The sequence below is a fragment of the Pipistrellus hanaki genome (genome assembly GCF_964339955.1).
Source record: "Pipistrellus hanaki genome assembly, chromosome: 7".
Classification (NCBI taxonomy): domain Eukaryota; kingdom Metazoa; phylum Chordata; class Mammalia; order Chiroptera; family Vespertilionidae; genus Pipistrellus; species Pipistrellus hanaki.
Window position 1 is genome coordinate 4160056 of NC_140509.1, and position 20619 is coordinate 4180674.

General features: G+C 49.0%; 1 protein-coding gene across 2 annotated transcripts; it reads right to left on the reverse strand.

Moving 5' to 3' along the window:
- Positions 1 to 12600: 12600 nt before the first annotated feature.
- On the reverse strand, positions 12601 to 19026 carry LOC311626193 (HLA class II histocompatibility antigen, DM beta chain). 2 transcript variants are annotated; one of them, XM_084891248.1, is made up of 6 exons: positions 17809 to 19021; positions 16923 to 17204; positions 15147 to 15431; positions 13667 to 13786; positions 13490 to 13525; positions 12601 to 12932 (listed from the first exon to the last, which is right to left on the reverse strand). In XM_084891248.1, exons 1-6 carry the CDS (start codon positions 17861 to 17863, stop codon positions 12916 to 12918), a joined length of 795 nt encoding a protein of 264 aa, XP_084747374.1. In that variant the 5' UTR covers positions 17864 to 19021; the 3' UTR covers positions 12601 to 12915. The 2 variants fall into 2 exon arrangements, with proteins under 2 accessions (XP_084747374.1, XP_084747375.1); XM_084891249.1 differs by lacking the exon at positions 13667 to 13786 and having other exon boundaries at positions 17809 to 19026.
- Between the last annotated feature and the right edge of the window lie 1593 nt (positions 19027 to 20619).

Consider the following 20619-nt stretch of genomic DNA (forward strand, 5'->3'; position numbering starts at 1 on the left):
CGGTGACTGGAGACTCGCAGGGCCTGGACTGCAGTGCAGAGCTGCCTCCTCCCAGCCGCGCCTTCCTGCGAGCTGGCTCACGGAGTCGTTGCAAACCGGGGGTCCACGTGCCTCTGAGGCTCTCACAGGGCCGGCCTGGAAGAACACACACCTCAGGGGCCAATTGTCTCTTTCCCGCTGCACATCGCCCCCAACCTCGCTGCTGCACGGAGCACCGCACACGGGCCCGAGGGCTGGACCGCTGCAGACACGGAGGCAGGCGGCACCGCTCCCTCGTGCAGCACGTGATGCAGAACCAAGACGGTGCACACAGGAAACAAGACGATGAAGGGTGTCAGCCACATAAAGCACAAGGGTAACATAAATATGAAGAGATGGAGTTAGAACAGAACAGTAGAAACGACAACTACTGTGGGTGGAAGAGCTGGCGAGATGGATGGAGCTGAAGGGTGAGTCGCGAGGGGGCAGGTGAGATGAGAGATCCACAGAAAACAGGAAAGAACTCAGCTACGGGGAGGACAGAGAGAGCAGTGCTGACATCTGGGCGGCCAGCGGTGTCTCCATGAGAGGAAAGAGAATAAACATCTGAGGGGACAATGAGTAATGAACTTACCAACGTTACAGAAGGAGGAAAGGCTGCAGAATAAAGGGTTGAATGAGTACCAAACAGGAGCAAACACACACGCACATGCACACACACGTGCACACACTCATGCACACACCGGGGGGGTTATAATGAGACAAAGAAACATGCAAATAAAAAGCTCACGGAAAGAAAGAGCAGATTGCCTACAGCAGAGCAACATCATACTGACACCAGACTTTCAAAGGCACCGATGGGCTCTGGAGGAAAATAGGATAATGATTCATAGTAGCGAAGAAAAATGAGCTTGAACCTGGAACTTGATGTCTAAGTTGCTGTGCACGATGGCACAACACGGCCTCAGAACACAAGCACTCATACTGAAAACAACCTTGGAGGAAGTACTCAAATATGAAGAGTCAAATCAAGGAGTTTACAGCAAGGAATATAGTAATAAGGATGCTTTTCAACACAGTCAGGACCATATTAAAAAAAAAAAAAAAAAAAAGTAGGTGCGTGTGTGTGTGTGTGTGTGTGTGTGCCCAGATTTTAAAGTTTAGACAATATCCATTTGGTGAGGGGATTGACATTTGGGTGAAAGAAGGAAAAAAATCAAGATGGCAGGTGATGGGTGCATTAAATTAACCTGATTGTGGTAATAATTTCACAATGTGTGTGTCTATTAACTCATCACATTGTACAAAATCACATTAACAACTTAAATACATACGAATTTATTTGTTACACATACATCAATAAAGCTGGAATAAAACTTTTAAATAAATAACATTTTTAAAGGAAATCAAAAGGGCATATGAGTGTACTAAAGAATTTGTGAGCAAGATATAAATATTAAGATATTTTAAGAGATTAATAAAGGTAAGCATACATAAGCATATATCTTAAATTAAAAGCCATCACCATAAAAACATAATCAGTGTACATAACTTTTAATCCAGCATTAAAAAAAAAACAATTAGTCAAAAAACAAAGCAAGAAAAAACAATCCTATCTAATAAAAAGGGTAATATGCAAATTAACCATCACTCTGTCACAAAAATGGCAGTGCCCATAGTCACAAGATGGCTGTGCCCAGTCCTCTCAGCCCCGCTGGAGTCCCCAGTCCTGAGAGCGGGCAGCATGAGGGGCCTGGCAGAATGCTTGCTTTGTTGCCACAGCGACGAGGCCAGCATTCCACGGCCGGCGGAGTTTGGGCCTCTGGACCATGGAGAGCCTCTGGGCAGCGGGTGCAGAGTGGCCAGGCCCTACAGAGAGCTACGGGCACATGGATTCCTGCGTAGAGCTACTAGTATATAATAAATACAAAACATGAAATGAGTTGTAAATATGTCTTAATGCATCAGCAATTACCATTGAAAAGACAGAGGCTCATATGGAGGAAATAAAAATATCAAACAACATGTTATTTACAACAAGTACACTTAAAACAAAAACACATGAAGGTTGAAATTAAAAGGAGGAAAAAGATTAGCAAGAAGATGCAGCTATCGCAAATATAATTTAACACCAATAATACAACTTCACAATTTATAAAGCAATGGCTAAGAGAACTACAGGTAGGTTTTTTCTCGTTGCAGTTTATTTTAACAAACCTCTCTCAAAAATGGTAGGTAGACCAGAAAATAAGCAGAGATCTTGAAGAACAGAACAATTAAATTGTTTAAGCTCAAGCTTATTAATCAAGCCTTAGGAAATAAGAACCAAAGAATTCCTCAGATTAAGAATGACTAAAGAAACAGGACCATTTACTGAAATGCATGATTCTGGATTGCAGGGCAGGAAGTCGGGGGAGTGGAGGAACCACAAGGATCTTTGTTGAGAAAACTAGTGGGATTGGAATGTGTACTGTAGAGTAGATAACACTATGATGTCAAAGTTAAATGTCCTGGATGCTATCATCCCTGTGTTTCTATAAAAGAATATCCTTCTTCTTGAAAAACTCACCGAAGTATTTAGCAGTGAAGGGGCGTGATGTCCTCGACTTACTCTACAATGATTAGGAAAAAGCCTCAGACACAGGAGAGAGGAAAAGAAAGCAACACAGCAAAGTTGTTGAATCTAGACAAAGCACCATAGGAATTCTTATAACTTTCTTTCTCTCTGTTTGGAATTATTGCAAAATAAGAAGGTTAAGCTTTCATAAATAACATTTGAGTTAAAATAAAAATGTTAAAGAATATTAAAATGTGGAACTGAATATAAATTAAAACATTAGATAACAAAATTTAGGACATAAGTTTAGTACAGAATTTAGAGGAAAAGTTTTTTACCTTTAAATACACTTATCAACAAAAACTAAATAAAATAAAACTAAAAGTTAGTTTAAAGGGGACAGAACAAATCCCCCAAAAGAAGGAAGGAAGGAATTAATAAAGAGGATAGAGGTCACTGAGAACTAAAAGCAACAAGGGTTCTAATGAAAACTAAAGTTGGCCTTTAAAAAGATACATATATAGTTGTTCCAGAAAAGAAGATAAAGAACAAGAATCTACTGAGCACATCATCTATAAGAATTTTTATTACAAAAATAAAGAAAGAAATACAAGAAAAACAAGTTTTGTGCCCGTGCTTTATTAAAGTAAACACAGCTCCCCAAGTAAAATATTAACTAAGTGAAACCAACAGTAAATGTGTAACTATAGGATGATCAAACAGGGTTTATTCCAGGAAAGCAAGATATTTCATATGAAAAGTTCTCGATATAACTCCCCATTGCTAAGAGATTAAGAGAGAAAACACAAAAATACAAATTAAAAAAAAGCAATGCAAAATTTAAAACTATTTTTAAAATGTCAACATCTATTGATGTTTGATTTTTTAACTTTTAGAAAACTAGAAATAAATAGAAAACCTCTTAATTTAGAAAAGTTGATACATAAAAACCTACAGCAAGAACATCTGCTTCTGGAAAGATAAAATAAACATACTTTTTTTTATTCCTCCCTCTAAGTACAACCAAGAACCCTGGACGTTACATACAAAACAAACATAAGAGGACTCTGAGAGGAGAGATAAGAAGGCAGACCCTGTAGGAGGCCAGGTGAGGAATGACACATGGTGAGTTACCTGTGTGTTCCTTTGAACTCCTGTATCCTAGACACACACACACACACACACACACACACACACACACACACCTGGTAGCAATAACCAAAAGATCAGGACAGAGGTAGCCTTTCAAGACAGAAAATTTTTAGACAAGAACTGCTCTAAGCCAGGCAAACGCCACAGAAATAACTAGCCCCACGCCCACTCGCATAGAAAGAGCCAATTGGAAGCCTGGACTTCCACTTGCTTGAGGCTCCAAGAGTCATGCCAACTTTCCCTGCAGTGCTGTCTGAATAGACCAATTTGGATGCCAAGAATTTCATTTCTTCAGACCAGTAATGAGGTCCCTTCCCCTAGGTTGTTCTGGAATATAGAAACTTTACTGGCAGAGGAAATGGGGTTGGGAGGGATGTCCCACTCCTGTCCAGCATGACAATACCTGAAAGAAGGTAACTAAACAGAATGAAAATGACAAAATAGGAACTTTGGAACATCAAAAAAAAAAAAAAGGAAAGAAAAATATAAACAAAAAATATAAGTAAATACAAAAAAATTATCCTTAGTTTTCTAAGTTATGTTCAGTTGTTAAAGCAAAAATTATAATACTGCCTGACATGGTCTAAATGTATGCAGAGGAAATAGTTAAGACAATATATATCAAAGGCTAATATGCTAAGTGTCCCTCTGGGTAATGATGTCAGATAGCAATGCCTGGCTTCCTCTCCCTAGCAACTAGCCTCCTTGCAGTTCCTTCAGCCCAGGAACACAGCTTGCTTTATAGCCAGATGCAAACATTTCACACTTTAACCAGATGTCTGTGAAGTGTTTTCCTGTGCCTCATCTCATTTGATCCTCACAGAAGTCCTGGAGTAGATAGATAGGAGACTCGGTGGAATCCTATTTTCTTTTCATTAGCCAGAAAACAGAGATTTATAAAGCTTAAAAACTTGATCTGGCTGAAAAGAAGTAAGAAATGGTGGACCTTGAAAATGACTTTAGGTTTTCTCACTGCGCAGAATATAGTTAAACACTGCTGCAGTTAAATATTTTACCTTTTGTTGTCCCTGTGTGATCTATAATAATAATCTGCTTTGTGTTCATATTTATTGCTGTGTTGCCAACAATTGCCAGTAAAAGAAGTTGGGGTGCTTTACTGGGCTGGAAACATTTTAGCTACTCAGAAAGCAGGTCCAATTAAGCAAGTTTATTCTATATCTATAAAAGGCTAAGTTGACTCACACATGCGCCATACCTATAAAGCTCTCACTGGCACCAATTGCACGTGTGTGTGTTTCCATCTGTCATTGTCGATCATGAATTTGGTTGACACTTCTATTATCGAGAAAGGGAAAATAGTGATATTAAAATATTTCTTCTAATTAACTTCCTTTCAGTGTGCATGAATTTGTGCACTGGGCCACGAGTTATATGATAAATGAGGGAAGAAAAGGGGAAATAAAGAGAAGTAAGGTTTCCATACTTCATTCAAACTGGTAAATGATGACACAGTAGGCAGGGATAATTATGTGTATATAATGTTACACCTAAAACAACCCACTAAAGTTGCTATACAAAAGATATACTCAAAAACACCGTCCTTTATAATAAAGAGCTGCTATACTAATTAGACCGAATGGAGGAACAACTTCTGGAACAATCTTCTGGAATGACCAGTGGAAGCGGGGTGGTGCCACGGGGGGCCACAGGGCAGCCAGAGCTTCGAGGGCTGAGCCCCTTGCATAAATTTCATGCATCAGGCCTATAGTAGATAAATAAAAACCAAATTATTAAAAAAAAAAAAAAAGTTCAAGTAAGCTACAGAAAAGAACAATAAAATAAACAGAAATTAAAAACAGAAAAAATAAATAAAATAACCCCCCAAAAGCCCTCCCATATTACTAGAGGCTGAATTTTGTCCCCCTTCCCCCTGCCCAAAATTCATATATTGAAGCTCTAACGCCTAACGAATTTGGAGATAAGGCCTTAATTAGGGTGAAATGAGGTCATAAGTGAAGGACCCTAGTCTGATAGGATTAGTGTCCTTATAAAAAGAGAAAGAGCCCTGGCTGGTTTTGTTCAGTGGTTAGAGCATTGGCCCTCATATCAAGACATCTCGGGGTTATTTCTTGGTCAAGGGCACATACCTTGGTTGCAGGCTGGATCCCTGGCCCTGGTCAGGGTGCAGGTGAGAAGCAAACAGTTGTGTCTCTCTCACATCAATCTCACATCTCTCTCTCTCTTTCTCTCTCTCTCTCTCTCTCTCTCTCTCTTTCTCTCTCTCTCTCTTTCTCTCTCTCCCTCACTCTTAAAAAACAATGGAAAAATATCCTCTGGTGAGGATTAAAAAAGAGAGAGCAATAAAGAGATCAAACTATTCCCTCTCTCCACTCCGTGATCTCCAAGCGAGGACCAGAAGGCAGCCATCTGCAAGCCAGGAAGACTCACCAGCCTTCCTTCATATTGCACACGTGCCCACGGCTCTCCAGCTGACCTTCCCGACCCTCACTCCTCTGCCTGGTCACTGGCCCGCTGCCGGCCTGCAGGACAGCACAGGGCCGAGCTCCTTGCTTTCAGCCTCGTCCCGAAAGCCAGGGAGGCGGGCGAGGTCAGGGTTTTTGTGCCCTTGGCTCCCTCCCTGAAGGTCACCGTGGGCTGGCTGTGCCCCTTGACTGGGAGAACTGCCAGCAAGTGGAGACTGCTAGAGCTCACTGTCCTCCTGAGCTGATAACCGCATCCCTGTCTCTTCAGGCCTTGGGGAGCCCAGCTGCGAGCCAGGTGCCTGCACCATCCTGCACTCGCTCTTTATAAACACTGCCTTGTAAGCAGACTCTCCGTGGACTAGCCTCCTTGGAGTGAGCCCTCTCTGCCGTTGTGGCCCTGACACAGAGGAAGCCTTGCTGCTCCTTCGCTGCCCAGAGGCCCTCGGAACCCTCATATGAATGAAACTGGGCGGGGGGGGGGGGGGGGGGGTTGCGAGCACCTGTCTGGGCAGGATTCCTATAGGTCTGAGGCCTCTTCACGCTCTGCAGCCCCGGGGACGGTCTGGCCAGGGTGGCAGGAAGCACGAGTCACCCGGGCCCTACCTCAGGCGCTGTGAGGGCTCTTGGGAACGGCAGGCACTCCCTGCGAAACCAAATGGGGAAGGGGTTAGACTCCACCCTCATCTGTCATCTCATTTCCCTAATCTTACTCTGCACACAGAATTACTTGACAAGATGATTGAAATATGATTTTCCTAAATAAACATTGAGATTAAATACAAGTCTTGTCTGTTCCTTTCACACCAATGTGTGCATGAGTCAGGAAACAGAGAGGACCTGGAACTCAGGAGAGAATCACACACACACACACACACACACACGCACGCACGCACGCACGCACGCACACGCACACACCCCGCTGTATATTTGGGTTTCGTTCCCATTGTCTTTAATGGTAAAAGAAAACCTCCAACTAGAAGCCAACACATTCCCGGAAGCGGTGGTACTGCCCGGAGGGCTGAGTTCTCCCTGCAGCGTGGGCGCCCTCCGGGACACAGAGCCAGTTCTTGGATGGTGACCAATAGGGCTGTGTGACCTTCAAAGTCAATTTCAGCTCCAAGTTCAGCTTTTAAAACAAGACACGCTAGCCGGTTGGCTCAGTGGATAGAGCGTCAGCCTGTGGACTGAAGGGTCCCGGGTTTGATTCCGGTCTAGGGCACATACCTTGGTTGCAGGCTCAAAGCAACCAATTGAAGTGTTTCTCTGTTGATATTTCTATCCGTTTTTTCCTGTCTCTTCTACTCTTTCTAAAAATCAGTGGGAAGCCGAAACTGTTTGGCTCAGTGGTAGAGCGTCGGTCTGCGGACTGAAAGGTCCCAGGTTCGATTCCGGTCAAGGGCATGTACATTGGTTGTGGCACATCCCAGTGGGGGGTGTGCAAGAGGCAGCTGGTTGATGTTTCTCTCTCATCGACGTTTCTAGCTCTCTATATCTCTCTCCCTTCCTCTCTGTAAAAATCAATAAAATATATTAAAAATCAGTGGGAAAATATCTTCAGGTGAGGATTAAAAAAAAAACAAAAACAAAAAAAAAACTACACAAGACATTGAAGAAAGAGAATCCTTTGTTGTACCACTTGGACTAGATAACCCAAAACCCAACACTTTCTCTCTCTCTCTCTCTCTCTCTCTCTCTCTCTCTCTCTTCTCTCTCTCTCTCTCTCTCTCTCTCTCTCTCTCTCTCTCTCTCACACACACACACACACACACACACTCACACATGCCTTTTGGGGTTCCGTTCTGCTCCACACTCTCTATCCTTTCAGCCCTGGAGCTGGCCCGTTATCCCTCGGCCACCTCCCTCCCAGGCACTGGAGTCCCCTGTGTATGACTTGTGATCCTCCCTTTCTCCCCACTGCAGTGGCTGTGCGGGGCCAGGAGACCTGCGGGCACTTCTCCCTGCTCCACATCTGGATGAAACAAAACCCTCGCGGTCAGAGCACGGACGTCTCCAGAGGCCTGGAAGCTGTCCAACTAGCTGGCCCACTTCCTGCCCGGGGCCCTGTCTGTCCTCCCCCTGCTGTGACCAGCCCAGGCCCGCCCGATGCACAGCTTCTCCATACCGGCCAGGCCTGGCCCCGACCAAAGCCCACCCCAGGCTAGACTGGAATTTCAAAGGGAATTTCCTGTCAAACAAGCAGAATGGAGAACAATGGGAGGAAAAATGAAAATGAAACCTGACAAGCCTTCGAGCAGAAGTTACGAAAGGAAGTGTGGGCAGTGTGGTGGAGGGCTGCCCAGGCTGATGAAGTGAACACAATCTAGAAACTTAAAGCATAGAACTGACCCAGGGTCTGGGATTAGTTTCTGAGCCTACATTTAGCGATTAACACCCTGAACCCTTCTCTTCCAATCCATGGTCCTGCTCAGAGAATAACCATTTGGAATTCACGAGCTCTCCCCTCCCCATGCCCTCCTCAAACTCCTCCCCAAGACGCCCTGAGCCCAGGGTCCGAGGGGAAAACACGGGGTGGAGGCCACTGGTCCACTGACTAAACAAACACTGAGCACGACTTGGGACATGGAGTCTCATTGGATGGAGCTCTGCCCACTCTCAGGCAGGCCCGGCCCCACAGACACTGTCCATACCCCCAACCCTGAACAGCGCACACAGGAGGGCTCCACATCTCCTGCCCCCAGCTCTTCAGACTCCCCACCCGGCCCTCCTGCCCCGGCTCTCCTGCCAGTCCGCTGCCGGGCTGAGCTCCTGGCTTCCCTTCTCTGCTGAAGGCCAGCACCCAGCTCTCCTCCCAGACGGGGCTGCACAGCAGCGTTCTGTGTGCGGCAGGCGGGCCCTTCGCTGGGCACAAACAGTATGTGGCTTCCGCAGTCTGAAACCAGCCCCCAAAGGGGCGCCCCTTGGGTTGGGTGGGGGAACAGAGGCTGGCTCTGAAGAGCAGTGGCTCCCCGTGCCAGGGGCCTCAGAACAAAGCAGACTAGTTCCTTTGCTCAGGGAGACAGCCATCCTCTAAAGTAGGGGTGTCGAACTCAATCAGAGAAGGGGCCAAAATCTAAAATCCAGCCTAAATCGTGGGCCGAATGGTTTACTGAACAGTCATAAACTGACAATGTCATAAACTGACAGCGGAGTGCAGTGATGACAGCGCGGTGCGGGCCACATTGCAAGGCCCGTGGGCCTTGTGTTTGACACATGTGCTCTAAAGAATCTGCTCCTGGTCCTGGCCGGGAGCTCCAGGGATCAGAGCTCTGTCTGGATGTGCCAGGGTTGTGGGTTCCATCGCTCATCAGGGCACACACAGGAAGCAGCCAATAAGCACAGGGATGGGTGGAACAACAGATCGATGCCTCTCTCTCTCCTCCTCCTCCTCCTCCTCCTCAAATCAATTTAATTGATTTGAGGGGTACAGGGCACAGAAGAAGTGACTCCCAGAACTCAGGGCTGAGGCTAAGCCCCGCCCCTGGGTCCGCACTGAGGGTCTGTCGGTTGTGATGGGGATGTCGGCTGTGATGGGGATGTCGGGCTGTGATGAGGATGTCGGGCTGTGATGGGGATGTCGGGCTGTGATGGGGATGTCGGGCTGTGATGGGGATGTCGGCTGTGATGGGGATGTCGGCTGTGATGGGGATGTCAGGCTGTGATGGGGATGTCGGTTGTGATGGGGATGTCGGGTTGTGATGGGGATGTCAGGTTGTGATGGGGATGTCGGGTTGTGATGGGGATGTCGGCTGTGATGGGGATGTCGGGCTGTGATGGGGATGTCGGGCTGTGATGGGGATGTCGGGTTGTGATGTGGATGTCGGGCTGTGATGAGGATGTCGGGCTGTGATGGGGATGTCGGGCTGTGATGGGGATGTCGGCTGTGATGGGGATGTCGGGCTGTGATGAGGATGTCGGGCTGTGATGGGGATGTCGGGCTGTGATGGGGATGTCGGGCTGTGATGGGGATGTCGGGCTGTGATGGGGATGTCGGCTGTGATGGGGATGTCGGGCTGTGATGAGGATGTCGGGCTGTGATGGGGATGTCGGGCTGTGATGGGGATGTCGGGCTGTGATGGGGATGTCGGGCTGTGATGGGGATGTCGGGCTGTGATGGGGATGTCGGCTGTGATGGGGATGTTGGTTGTGATGGGGATGTCGGCTGTGATGGGGATGTCGGCTGTGATGGGGATGTCGGGCTGTGATGGGGATGTCAGGCTGTGATGGGGATGTCGGCTGTGATGGGGATGTCGGGCTGTGATGAGGATGTCGGGCTGTGATGGGGATGTCGGGCTGTGATGGGGATGTCGGGCTGTGATGGGGATGTCGGGCTGTGATGGGGATGTCGGGTTGTGATGGGGATGTCGGCTGTGATGGGGATGTCGGGCTGTGATGGGGATGTCGGGCTGTGATGAGGATGTCGGGTTGTGATGGGGATGTCGGGCTGTGATGGGGATGTCGGCTGTGATGGGGATGTCGGTTGTGATGGGGATGTCGGCTGTGATGGGGATGTCGGGCTGTGATGGGGATGTCGGGCTGTGATGGGGATGTCGGCTGTGATGGGGATGTCGGTTGTGATGGGGATGTCGGCTGTGATGGGGATGTCGGGCTGTGATGGGGATGTCAGGCTGTGATGGGGATGTCGGGTTGTGATGGGGATGTCGGGCTGTGATGGGGATGTCGGGCTGTGATGGGGATGTCGGCTGTGATGGGGATGTCGGCTGTGATGGGGATGTCGGGCTGTGATGGGGATGTCAGGCTGTGATGGGGATGTCGGTTGTGATGGGGATGTCGGGCTGTGATGGGGATGTCGGGCTGTGATGGGGATGTCGGCTGTGATGGGGATGTCGGGCTGTGATGGGGATGTCGGCTGTGATGGGGATGTCGGCTGTGATGGGGATGTCGGGCTGTGATGGGGATGTCGGGCTGTGATGGGGATGTCGGGCTGTGATGAGGATGTCGGGCTGTGATGGGGATGTCGGGCTGTGATGGGGATGTCGGCTGTGATGGGGATGTCGGCTGTGATGGGGATGTCGGCTGTGATGGGGATGTCGGCTGTGATGGGGATGTCGGCTGTGATGGGGATGTCAGTTGTGATGGGGATGTCGGCTGTGATGGGGATGTCGGCTGTGATGGGGATGTCGGGCTGTGATGGGGATGTCGGTGGTGATGGGGATGTCGGCTGTGATGGGGATGTCGGCTGTGATGGGGATGTCGGGCTGTGATGGGGATGTCGGTTGTGATGGGGATGTCAGGTTGTGATGGGGATGTCGGTTGTGATGGGGATGTCGGCTGTGATGGGGATGTCGGGCTGTGATGAGGATGTCGGGCTGTGATGGGGATGTCGGTTGTGATGGGGATGTCAGGTTGTGATGGGGATGTCGGGTTGTGATGGGGATGTCGGGCTGTGATGGGGATGTCGGGCTGTGATGGGGATGTCGGGCTGTGATGGGGTCTGTCGGGCTGTGATGGGGATGTCGGTTGTGATGGGGATGTCGGGCTGTGATGGGGATGTCGGGCTGTGATGTGGATGTCGGCTGTGATGAAGATGTCGGGCTGTGATGTGGATGTCGGGCTGTGATGAGGATGTCGGGCTGTGATGGGGATGTCGGGTTGTGATGGGGATGTCGGGCTGTGATGGGGATGTCGGCTGTGATGGGGATGTCGGGTTGTGATGGGGATGTCGGGCTGTGATGGGGATGTCGGGCTGTGATGGGGATGTCGGGTTGTGATGGGGATGTCGGGCTGTGATGGGGATGTCGGGCTGTGATGGGGATGTCGGCTGTGATGGGGATGTCAGGCTGTGATGGGGATGTCGGGCTGTGATGTGGATGTCGGGCTGTGATGAAGATGTCGGGCTGTGATGTGGATGTCGGGCTGTGATGAGGATGTCGGGCTGTGATGGGGATGTCGGGTTGTGATGGGGATGTCGGGCTGTGATGGGGATGTCGGGCTGTGATGTGGATGTCGGGCTGTGATGAGGATGTCGGGCTGTGATGGGGATGTCGGGTTGTGATGGGGTCTGTCGGGTTGTGATGGGGTCTGTCAGGTTGTGATTGGGGTTGTGATGGGGTCTGTCAGGTTGTGATGGGGATGTCGGGGTTGTGATGGGGTCTGTCAGGGTGGTGATGGAAATGGAATGAAATGGTGCATGTGGAGCACCTGGCACAGAGTCTGGCCCCAAACACTGAGCTTACAAGGATAAGCTCATCTCACCCTCATCGGATCCTTGAGGAAGCAAGATGGATGTGCACCCCTTCCCCTGCTCCATGAGAACATCCTATCCTGCCACAGCTCACTTTCTTCTTATAAATTACAATTACTGCTCCAGATTCTGTCTTTCGGGATGGAGAAATGGGAGAACTCCTCCACTTGAGTAAGAGAGCATACTTGAGTAAGAGAGCATCAACCCCTGCCCCAACACTGCCGATAGCCCTCCCCGGCGCCTCAGGAAAAGACGGGGACAAGCAATGCTTCCACGGCATTTATTCCTCAGCGATGTCACCAGCGCCTCACTGCCCGAGGGTCTCAGCGGGGCCCCGAGGAGGAACATTGGGCTCCTTCCCCAGGTTATATTCACCCCAGAAACACACCTTGGGCAATCACTTATTTACAGAATATTCCCAGAAATGAGCTCCTCCAGGTTGCTAAGGGTTACATGAGAAGGAGACTGGGAAACTCTAAGAATTGGACGGAGAATCCATGGGATTCCAGGGAAATCAGAGGTCTGAGGAGAGGGTGCAGACATCACGAAGAGTGTGAGTGGAAGCTGCAGGATCCCGCCTCTTAGGAAATGTGCCGACCTGCAGGAGAAATGGAAAGGAGACAACAGGCTTCAAACCAACCTGACCCCAACCTTTGTCTCTAGGACCATCATGCCAGACCCCTTATCACAGGGACACTGAAAACCCCGGAGCCACCCGCAGCCTCTTCCCTGTGGACCAGTGGTTCTCAACCTTCCTTTAAGACAGCTCCTCATGTTGTGGTGACCCCCAACCATAAAATTATTCTCGATGCTACTTCATAACTGTACTTTTGCTACTGTTATGAATTGTAACATAAATATCTGTGTTTTCTGATGGTCTTAGGCAACCCCTGTGAAAGGGTCATCCAACCCCCAAAGGGGTCTCGACCCACAGGTTGAGAACCGCTGCTGTAGACACTCCACTGGGTAGAAGAGGAAGGTAGGCACAGCCAGGAAGCAGCTCCTAATCCCGAGTAGTGGCTAACTCACACTCTTGGCCTGATCCAGTGGAAGCTTGCCCCTCCAGAAAGCACCACTAGCTGAACCTAACGCTGACCCCTCAAACTGCACCCCTCCCAAAGGGCCCGGAGGCAAACACACCAACACAGATGTTACCTTCTGGATAAGTGGACCCAGCGAGGACAGTATAGCCTAGGAGAGGAAAATAGCTGATTAGAGGGAAGTGTTTTTGATTAAAGTATCTGGCATGATTCATAGCAAATGTCGTAGCCATGGGAGACCCAATCATAGACAGCGGTGAGCGGGGACTGGGAGTTCAGGAAGGCCACTCACCACCAGTGGGACCAGCTCTCCGCCAACTGAGCAAACCCAGGGAGAAGATGATGAGGCCCAGGACCAGGACCACCACAGACAGAGAAACCTTCACTGTCTGCTCCGGGGACAGACCAGGTGCTACAAAAACAGAAGCTTACTAGAACCAATCTCTACTGCAACTTTATTTATATCCCCGGAGCAACTTTATTTATATCAACCTCCACCTAGCAGATTCAAAGAGGCTTTTTCCCAACCCCAAAGGTCTAGCTCACACCACCTCACTCCTCAAAACTCCCAGCCTATGACTATTTCTAGAATATTCCTAGGGGACCCCTAGAGTTAGCGCCCTGGCTTCCAGCTCCTCTCAAATATGGTGGGGCCTCTCTTCCTTCACCCCAGGGGCGCCCTCACCAAAGAAGAAAGGATTCCTCACTCCCCTTCCCAGTGACCCATGGTGACAACATCTGCTCCCTTACTCGCTCTGAGTTTTTCCTATTTAAATGTCTTTCCACCTTTCCTAACTTCCAGTGGTTCTATTCCACAAGTCACGTGTCTCCTGGCCACATCCGGATTTCCCGTGTGTTCTTCCAGAACCTGTCTCCAGCCCATTCACAGCCTAGAGCTGATGCTACTCTAGGTCCTGTCCCACCTGATTCCTGTCCCATGTTTATGAACCCTCCACCAGCAGAGGGATCTTGGGAGTCAGGCTGTGCAGGAGACGCCCAGGAGAGCTCAGGTGAACCTGTGGGTTCCACTCTGCTCCTCATGCCCTTCTCGGCTGCCCAACAAGACACACACTTCCCACCGGGAGACATCTGCTCCCAGCAGCCAGTGTGGCACCCTGCTCCCCTGCCCTTTCTACACACTTCCTCTTCCTCATTTCTTCCTCTTCTCTTTCCCCAGCATCCCCACATCTGTGTGCAACTTCTCCCAGTTCCTTTCACTAACTCCAATCCCGGGGTTTGAGCAATCATGACTGGTTCCTTGTTCTTTAGCCCCCAGCATGCACACCCAGGCACCCACCAGCCACAGCTTTCCCTCCGGATAGAGCAGCCCGAGCCCAGCACAGCCCCGGGCCAGGAGACAGCCCCCTTTCTTCTGCAGCCTCCTCTACTCCCCCAATTCCCATTCCTGACCCGACAGCAGAACAGTGGACGCCTAAGGACCCTAGAATATTGCATCGCAATTTTTGGCTCTGAAATCTACATCCTCTTTTCAGGGCAGCCCTGCTCCCCGCCCACCTCAGACAAGCACATGACATCAACCACACCACCATCACTACGGCATTGCCCCACCTCCAGTCACAAGCCCTCCCTAGCCCCTCCAGACCCACTTCCCATTCTCCATCTCCCTCTCTCCCATACACCGTGGACCTCTCCACATCCCACTCCCTCTGCGGAAATATTGGTGTTCACTCCCAACCACCACATGCAATAGCTCTCTGCTTTAACCCTACTTCCACCTCCCCTCCACCCACCATCCCCTACCATGCACTCACTCCAGTCCTGAAGGGTGAGCTCAGGAGTCCCAAAGTGTTCCACCACACAGGTGTAGGTGTCCCCGAAAGAGGGCGCTGTGGCTAAATGGGAGACGGTCTGGTAGGTCCAGTCTCCATTGGGCTGGACAATCTTATGGGCGCTGCCGTGAGGGGGGACAAGCTGCCCGTTCTTCATCCAGGTGACGGTCACGTTGGCCGGGTAGAAGCCCCACACGTAGCAAGCCAGCATCACGGGCTCCCTGGTGTTGAAAGGTGTGGCTTTGGCTACCTGCACAGATGGCGGCCCTGCATGGAGGAAACGGGGTCAGGAAGGAGGGAGAGCCTTTTCTCCGACCTGGCTCCTTCCTTCTTGCATTCTTTTTTTTTTTATATAATATGTTTGTTTGGTTTTGGTTTGGTTTGGTTTAGTTTGGTTTGGTTTTTCCTTCTTTAATTCTTCATGGAGTTTGCCAAACCGCCCTCCCCACACCCACCCGGGCCACCACACATCCCTTTGAAATAAGGAATTAAGATTTACTCCTGCTTTGCTCTTTATTTCCTCCCATTCCTTCACTGCCCCTCCCGTTTTTTCTTCTCCAAAATCATGTTGGATCACAAAAGCATGAGCCAGGTCTGAACTGCAAGCTGTTTCGGGTGCCCTATATTTATCTCAGAAGCATAAGCTGACAGTGGTCCCATGTCATCAATTAGGGCTTATGTGAGGTAGAAAAAGACTATGTTCCCAAACCTCATTCAACAAATTAATTTGCTGCCACAGCCGGTTTGGCTCAGTGGTAGAGCGTCAGTCTGCGGACTGAAAGGTCCCAGGTTCGATTCCGGTCAAGGGCATATACATTGGTTGCAGGCACATCCCCGGTAGGGGGTGTGCAAGAGGCAGCTGACCAATGTTTCTCTCTCATCCACGTTTCTAGCTCTCTATCTCTCTCCCTTCCTCTCTGTTAAAAATCAATTTAAAAAAATAAATAAAAATTTTTTTAAAGAGTAAACAAATTAATTTGCTAAATAAAGCCCCTTTTCCTCAGATAATTTAAGGAAACAAGCCCAGCTCAGGACTCTCTTCAATTTGGATAAATGTAGTTCAAATTAATGCTGTTGTTAGTGTGCACGTTTTTACTAGTTTACTGCTTGCCTCTATCTTGGTGCTTTTCAAACAAAATCCCAGAAGTCATGGTAACATGCAGATCCCCTCGGGGAATCCCCAGGGGTTGTCATTCCATGAGTCCGAGGGGCTCGCAAGGGCTGGCACTTTTCAGGAGCACCTTCCCCCGGCCATTCCGAGAAAGGTGGGCCAGAGACCACACCTCAGGACACAGTCCTCTGCCCTTGGAGACCAAGTCTCCTTAGACCGCTCTGAGTCATTCTGTGCAGAGAGCACACCCCGACCGAGGCTTCCCTCAGCTCCCTTGTCCAGGGCCACCCCAGCCCTGTAAGCTCAGATCCTGGGACAGAAAGGGGTACACGTAGGGAAGCCATCCTGGCTATGCTGACACGCCCGCCTGGCGAAGCTGGGACCTGCCCAGAGATGCCTGCCTAGGAGGAAAGCAGCGGCTGTCCCCTCCACAGCTGCATGCGGGCTCAGGCATCTCTCCCTCCCTGTGCCTCCTCCACCCGCGCCCACCACCTGTGTTCGCTTTAGGGCCAACCCTCCCCCTTTTTACATCCAGGTCCACACGCTTTCTGGCCAAATCCCAAACCCCTTGCCTGCAAGGCTCCTCCCTGGCCTCCCCTCTCTCAGCTGTGCTCCCTAACAGCCCCTCCGCACCCCTCTCTCCTTACGCGTCCTTTGGGTCAGGGATCCCCAAAAGGGCTGTGTGTGTTTGGCACACTCCTGGAGCCCCACAGACAAGCGCTGGAGCAGGATTTCCTGGTTGTTGAGGAAACCTGAGAGTTGAGTGGCCAAGCGATTCAGCATCCCGAATTCAAGAGGGACCATTGCTCCCTCCTGTGGATCCCAGCAGGTCAGCAAATCCTTGTTGAAGGAGACACAATAAGAGAAATCCTGTGGATTCCCATCATCGTCCAGCAGACAGGAGCTTTCCACGTGGGCCACGAAGCCGCCTGCAGGAGCCAGAGGAGAGGGCGGGGCAGAAGCCAGGGTCAGCGACACCGGAGACCAGACACACGGGTCCCACCTCGGGCAGCATCTACTGACCAAGCCATGAACTGGAGTCCCCAGGAGCCCCAGCTAAGGGATGAGATGGAGCAGCAGGGTTTAGAACCTGTTTCCTTCTTATGTGAGACCAAGTATGGGGACAGGAGTGGCCCCAAAGTATCTGCATGTTTAAAAATGACCATTTGCCCAGGCCAAGACCTTCAACAAGGCACATTACTGAGTGAGAGAAGGGGTCACGAGAAAGAGTCAGCCTTTCTCTGTGCTGGATGTGTCACTAAACAGCCACGCCGTACATATTCAGGAAGCTCTGCCGGCACTGAGGGAGGAGCAGGGGGTGCAGCCCTCGCCTCCATCCCAGCCCGAGGTCCTGTCACACAAATGATTCCACAGCTTCGTTACTAGTAAAATCCCTACCAAGGTGCAGTGCAAGTGCCATCGGAGTATGTAGCAGGGAGACAAACCAGTCAATGCGTCCAAACCCAATAACAAGCCCCTGCCCAGGCACAGCACGGGAGCAGAGAGGCGGGTCCCGGGAAGGAAGGTCCTTACCTGCTCCGGTGCAGCCCAGGCCGAGGCCCAGCAGCAGCCGCAGGAGTGTGCTCATGGTCGGCCTGCAGAGACGCGGGGCATTCGCTTCCAGAGGCCTTGAGTGCTCACTCGCCCCAGAAACCCCAGCCTGGGTGTTGATCTCCAGACCCTGAGCAGAATGTGGTATTGCCCGGGCCCCTTGATCCCCAATAAATAAGTGATAGATACTAACTTTTTCCTACCAGCTCACCCAAGTCGCGTCCCAAACTGAGGGTTGCCAGATTGGCTAGGTAGCCGGGGACAAACATAGAGACAAATCGGTGAGTGCCTCAGAGTAGCGTCATCAGTTGCTAGGTAAATCTCATCTTGCCCTGGGCTCTAAACAACTCCTGGTCTCTTAGCTCTTACTGTGGAATGGAATATCCAGTCTGCATGTGGGTTTCCCTGGGTCGGTGGTTAAGCTGGTTAAGCTGTTTCCTCTCAATGTCCTCCCCAAAGACCGACTAGATAGCATATTTTGTTCCTTTAAGGGAGGGAGGTTGGGAAGATATTCAATATCTCTCGGTCTGCCCTGTCACCCAGCAGGCCGAGGACAAGGAAGGGACCTTCTGGGGCAGGTGACAGAGGCAGGATGCGGAGAAGGAAGGAGGCACGGGAGAGTGTGGGTTCCCTCTGGCCTCACACAAGACAGCAGAATAAAGGAAGGAGGCTCCCCAGGGTCAGGGACTTGGCCTGAAAACCACCCTGGGCCTCCCGTCTTCCTTTGTCCAGCCAGTGGAGTTTCATGTCCTCCTTTCTGCTTTCTGGGGCAGGAAAACCTACCTCCTACACTCTGAGCCCCTCAGGGAAGCCAGCAGTCCAACTCTGCTTAACCCCTTGATAAATGCTGGTGACGGGCCAGTGCCCAAGCTCGCCTGTCTGCCCCAACCTCGAAACTCCCCTGTGTGCTTCCCCCACTGGTCCCACCTGAGCCGAGGCAAGTCCCTGCATTTTGAAGCCATGAGAAAAATAAGATAAATCCTCCCTACTTTTCTTCCCCTTGGAAAAAACAGAATTTATTTTTAAACTAAATTTATTGGGGTGACATTGGCTAATAGGATCATATAGGTTTCAAGTGTGCATGTCTATGATACAAAATCTATAAAGACATTGCACTGTGTACCCACCACCCAAAATACAATCATTCTCTATCACTATACTTGGCCCCTTAACTTTTACCCTTCCTCAACTAACCACCCAAATCTTGTAACATAGAAACCTACACCTGAAGCCTATATGATCATATTAACCAATGTCACCCTAGTAAATTTAATAATAAAAATTTAAAAATAATAATAATGGATTTTCAATTAAAACAACCAAACAACAACAACAAAACCACAATAGATCTGGTGACCCTGGATCAGTGACCTAGCCTCAGATGACTCATCTGTAAAATAAAAATAAAACCTACTTCCTACTACAATTATTAAGATTAAATACTTGGGGTTTGTAAGGCTACTATTTCATGCTAAGATCCTTGCATACATTGGTTCTTCTCTCTGGTAACCACTATACTGTTTGCTGTCTGTTTTCTATCCCACATGTGAGTGAAATCATATGGTTCTTAGCTTTTACTGATTGACTTCTTTCACTTGCCATAATATTCTCATGTCCATCTATGTTATTGCAAATGATGCTCTTTCATCTTTTCTTGTGGCTCAGTAGTGTTCCATAGTGTACATGTTCCACCTTTGCTTTATCCAATACTCTACCGAAGGGCATTTTGTTGTCTCTATATCTTGGCCACTGTGAATAATGCTGTAATGTACATAGGGGTGCTTATGTCCTTGTAAATGAATGTTTTCAAGTTTTTCAAGTAGATACCCAGAAGAGGGATTGCTGGTCGTATGGTAATTCTATGCTTCATTCTTTGAGGAATCGCCAGACTGCTTTCCATGGTGGCTGTAGCAGTCTACATTCCCAGCAGCAGAGAATGAGGCTCCCTTTTCTCCACAGCCTCTCCAACACTTGTCATTGCTAGTCTTGTGGATGGTAGCCATTCTAACGGGTGTGAGGTGGTGTCTCGTGGTACTTCTTATTTGCATTTCCCTATAGCTAGTGGAAATGTATCTATCGGCAATTCATATGCTTTGGGAGAAGTGTCTGTTCAGGTCCTCTGGCCACTTTATAATTGGGTTGTTTGTTTGTTTGTTTGGTATTGAGTTGTATGACTTACTTACATATTTTGGATATTACCCCCTTGTCGGAGCTGTTGTTTGCGAATATCTGCCATTCAGTTGGTGCCTTTTTGTTTTGTCGTCAGTTTCTTTTGCTGTGCAGAAGCTTTTCGTTTTGTTACAATCCCATTCATCTATTTTTGCCTTTACTTCCTTTGCCTCTGGGGTCAAATTCATAAAATGTTCTCTACGACCAACGTCCATAAGTTTAGTACCTAAGTTTTCTTCTATGTAATTTCCTGTTTCAGGTCTTATATTTATGTCTTTGGTCCATTTTGAGTAAGATTTTGTACATGGGGACAAACTGTAATTCATTCATTTGCATGTGGCCATTGTGTGCTTTTTGTTCCTCTGTCAAAAATTATTTGCCCATATATATGTGCTTTTATATATGAGCTCTCAATTCTGTTCCATTGGTCGGTCTGTGTGTAGGTTTTTCTGCCAGTACCGTACTGTTTTGATTATTGTAGCTCTTAGTAAAATCTGAAGTCAGGCAGTGTGACACGTCCAGCTTTGTTCTTTTTTCTCACGTTTGCTTTAGCGATTCAGAATCTTTTGTGGTTCCATACAAAACTGGTGGTTTCTCATTCTGTTTCTATAAAAAAAGGACATT